This window comes from Sander lucioperca, chromosome 6 (genome assembly GCF_008315115.2).
Source record: "Sander lucioperca isolate FBNREF2018 chromosome 6, SLUC_FBN_1.2, whole genome shotgun sequence".
NCBI lineage: Eukaryota > Metazoa > Chordata > Actinopteri > Perciformes > Percidae > Sander > Sander lucioperca.
Genome location: NC_050178.1, coordinates 37,556,282 through 37,559,726, shown reverse-complemented (window position 1 = coordinate 37,559,726; position 3,445 = coordinate 37,556,282). Strand labels below are relative to the sequence as shown.

At 41.4% G+C, this 3,445-nt stretch overlaps 1 protein-coding gene across 1 annotated transcript; it reads left to right on the top strand.

Annotated features, from left to right (window-relative positions):
• Nucleotides 1–1,380: 1,380 nt before the first annotated feature.
• Nucleotides 1,381–3,165, top strand: LOC118495359 (mas-related G-protein coupled receptor member A4-like). The gene is made up of 3 exons (XM_036002579.1): nt 1,381–1,767; nt 2,297–2,484; nt 2,634–3,165. The coding sequence occupies exons 1-3, from the start codon at nt 1,381–1,383 to the stop codon at nt 3,163–3,165; spliced, it is 1,107 nt and encodes a 368-aa protein (XP_035858472.1).
• Nucleotides 3,166–3,445: the final 280 nt, after the last annotated feature.

Genomic DNA, 3,445 nt, shown 5'->3' with positions numbered 1-3,445 from the left:
TGACAGCTGCCCTGAACTACCAGTCAAGCAGACTATTTAAGCCGGAGGTGGACTTCACCGGAGCTCCTCGATTGGAGCAGTGGTCGCATGTCGCACCAATCAGCATCACCATCTCAGGAAACCCCAGGAATTGGGCGGGACTTCCCTTACCCAACCAATCTGCAGCACCATTTATATTAAACATTACATTAAATCACTGAAACACCTGGCTGAAGGTACAGACCTCACAGCAGTACTCAAGATATGTGTACACATATACAAGACATATGCAAAAAGACTCAAAACGAAAATAAAAAAACACATAATGACCGTAAAAAGACACAAAATTACTCTTAAAAGAGTCAAAATGACCATTAAAAGACACATAATGACCATGGCTCTCATCCTTTGCACAAAGGTTGCTGCTAGATCGCCATCGCCACGCCCTCTACCACGCCTCTCCTCCCACTGTGGCGCACGGCGAGACACCAAAGAAGAGGTGTAGATTATCATCCATGTCATCATACTGACTGGAGACTGCAGAGGACAGAACATCTGACAACTCTTTCAGCTCGGCTCACAGCTTTCAAAAGGTACACTTTAAATACTTTTCTTATAAAGAGAGATTATTAACCCTTGTGTTGTCCTTCCGGGTCAAAATTGAAAACAAACACTTTTTTTGACATCTTTGACGTTTTTGTCACTTATTTTGCTGTTTTCTTTTTACGTTTTTGTCTCTTTTCAACGTTTTTTTCAACGTTTTTGTAGCACTGTTCGATGTTTTCTGTGCTTCCCCCCCCCCCCCATTACCACCAGTGCACACTAACAACTTATTACAACTATATATGAATTATTTTGACTAATATTTAAGATCAGAGGATGTTGATGGATAATCACAGACTGTCAACTTTTAGTCAGAATAATGCTTTAAAATTGAATAAAACACCCAAAAGTCAATGATAGTAGTGAACTGATCCTTCATTTGACTTGTGAAGAGAGTTTCATGGAACCATCTGTTTGGTTGAAAGAAATTCAAATTTCTGCTACAGAAACTTTAAAAACGGGTCAAGTTCAAGGATTTAATAACAAACACATATCAGACAGCAAAGCACGACACGACAGATCTCCATGAAACAGACACACACTAACAGGAACAATGATCCGACAAAAGACAAGGTAAAACAGAGAGACAACTACGAAACAACTACAAAAACAACCATTAATAAAAGGCTCAAAACTATCACCCAAAAGATGCAAAACAACTATAAAAATACATATCTGCTCAAACAAAAGTCCCTGGAACATTTTCATGCTAAAATGTTGATTTATTAAAATAAATTGAAAGTCCAAATGTCCCTTTCTATAACCTGATCTCCTTACCTACAGGTTACCCTCTGAAAAATGGACGTTAACAACACTACACAGGACAACAACATCTTTACCAGCACCATTTCAGAGGACGATTTGACAACCATCCCCATTCCAACTTCAACATACCCCGCAGAAACCAACATTCCACCGTTTGGCATCGCTATACCCTTTAACCCCCAGCCTCAATCAATAGACAGACCTCAAGGCAACCCAAGCTCTGATATTTACAACAGCATATTTATCTCAGGTTCCCATAATCTCACCAACAGCACCTTTGGCTCCAGTAATTACACCAACAGCACCTTCAGCTACCACGATGACACTAAAGCTTTATTCATCACAGATGTGGTGACGTGCATCATCATTTGCATCGGCCTTCCATTGACCTTCGTCGCCATCTACTCTCTCTACTCTCTGGTATGAACATTAGGAATGAGATTTATTTATTTCCTGTATATGTCTGTAAAGGATCTGGGTTGGGTGCCAAGTTTGCAAGGTTTCTGTCCTCTTGTCCAAGGGGTCACTTTAACGTACATGTTGTAACCCCATCCATGATCGTTTCCTAACCCTAACTGTCCCTTGTCTTACCTAAACGTAAATTTTGTAACCCAACCCACAATCTTTTCCTAACCCCAACTGTCCCGTTCTTGTCCTGTGTGTCACTTAAACGTCTAGTGTGTAACCCCATCCACGATCTTTCCCTAACTCTAACTAGATAGATACTTTATTGATCCCCAAGGGGAAATTAAGTGGTTTTACCCTCCACATTGAAAGATTAAACTCTGTGGGTGCTGACCAAGTGTCAGTTTTTGATGAGTTGTGTGTATGAGAATGTGTTTCTGACTGCACAGAAGAGTTTGATGAAAAATATGAAATTCAAAAAAGGCTGACTGACTGCAACTGCTGAGCAGAGAGTTCAGATTTACTCTGATTTTCTTTCCTGCAGGTACGAAATGACCACGTTGTTCCCATCTACATCATCAACCTTCTGATTTCTGACCTCATCCAGCTCTGCTGCATGATCTGTGACGTGGTACAACCTGACAGCCCGATAATATTCATTATCTACTATAGTATTTACAACTACAGTCTGATGACCAGTGTTGGCTTCATGGTGTGCATCGCCATGGAAAGGTATCTGACTCCTATCATAGGAGTTGTTGTACATTATCGTACAATCTTACAAACCCATTCATGAGAATACGTTGATCCAGCATGTGTAGCTCCTTCTGTGTCTGACCGTTGTATTATTGAAATCTGAAGCTGTTTATCTTGTATTTCAGGTATTTGCTGATCGTCTTCCCACTGTGGTACCACTGCAGACGAACCATCAAGTCCACTGTGGTGATCTGTGTCGTGGCCTGGGCCCTTCCTGCTCTCTACGTTTTCACTGTATTCTTTGGTGGTAATTTTAATGTACCACAAATCATCGCCGTTGTCTTTCTGTTCCTTCCCTTCCCACTGCTCATATTCTTCTGCTGTGCGACTCTCAAAGCCCTGTCTGCCTCCGTCTCGATCCTGCCTGAGGAAAAACGACGAATTGTAGGAACTTTGGTCCTGGTGCTGCTAATTTACATGCTGCTTTTCCTGCCTGACATCATTTTGATAATGGTAGTGAGATACATAAAAGACCAATCACAAACTAATGCTCTCTTCTCCCTGTCTTCTGTGTTTCTTAAGCTGAATCCTCTTGCAGACTTGGTTCTGTATATTTTCATGAAGAAAGGGGCCCTAGACAAGATTTTGGTCTCTGTGTGTTGTTGCAGAGTTGAAGATGTCAGCAGTCTGGAAAACAACACTAATGGTGAGAACTAGAAAAGTGGACTCAGGCTACATCCACACTGCTTTTAAGCGGCATTTTTAAGATAAGATCTCCGTCCACACACGAGTTTTAGCTCCATCTCCGTTCATATTAACACATCTGATACCACGTATCACATGACCATTCGCACACACTGGGCATGTGCGTGTGAATGGTCAGATAGAAGTGACTGACGTGCGTCCACTAACAGTGTAACCTAGAAAAGTGCACTCAGGTCACAACATCCACACTACTACATTTTGGTTTGTCATCGGCTTTTTGAGACAAAAACTA

Bases quoted from the DNA above. Each gene is read 5' to 3' on its own strand.
- LOC118495359 (XM_036002579.1), top strand. From the start codon at position 1,381: ATGGACGTTAACAACACTACACAGGACAACAACATCTTTACCAGCACC. The intron at 1,768-2,296 runs GTATGAACATTA...TCTTTCCTGCAG, and splicing joins TCTACTCTCTCTACTCTCTG to GTACGAAATGACCACGTTGT. The intron at 2,485-2,633 runs GTATCTGACTCC...CTTGTATTTCAG, and splicing joins GTGTGCATCGCCATGGAAAG to GTATTTGCTGATCGTCTTCC.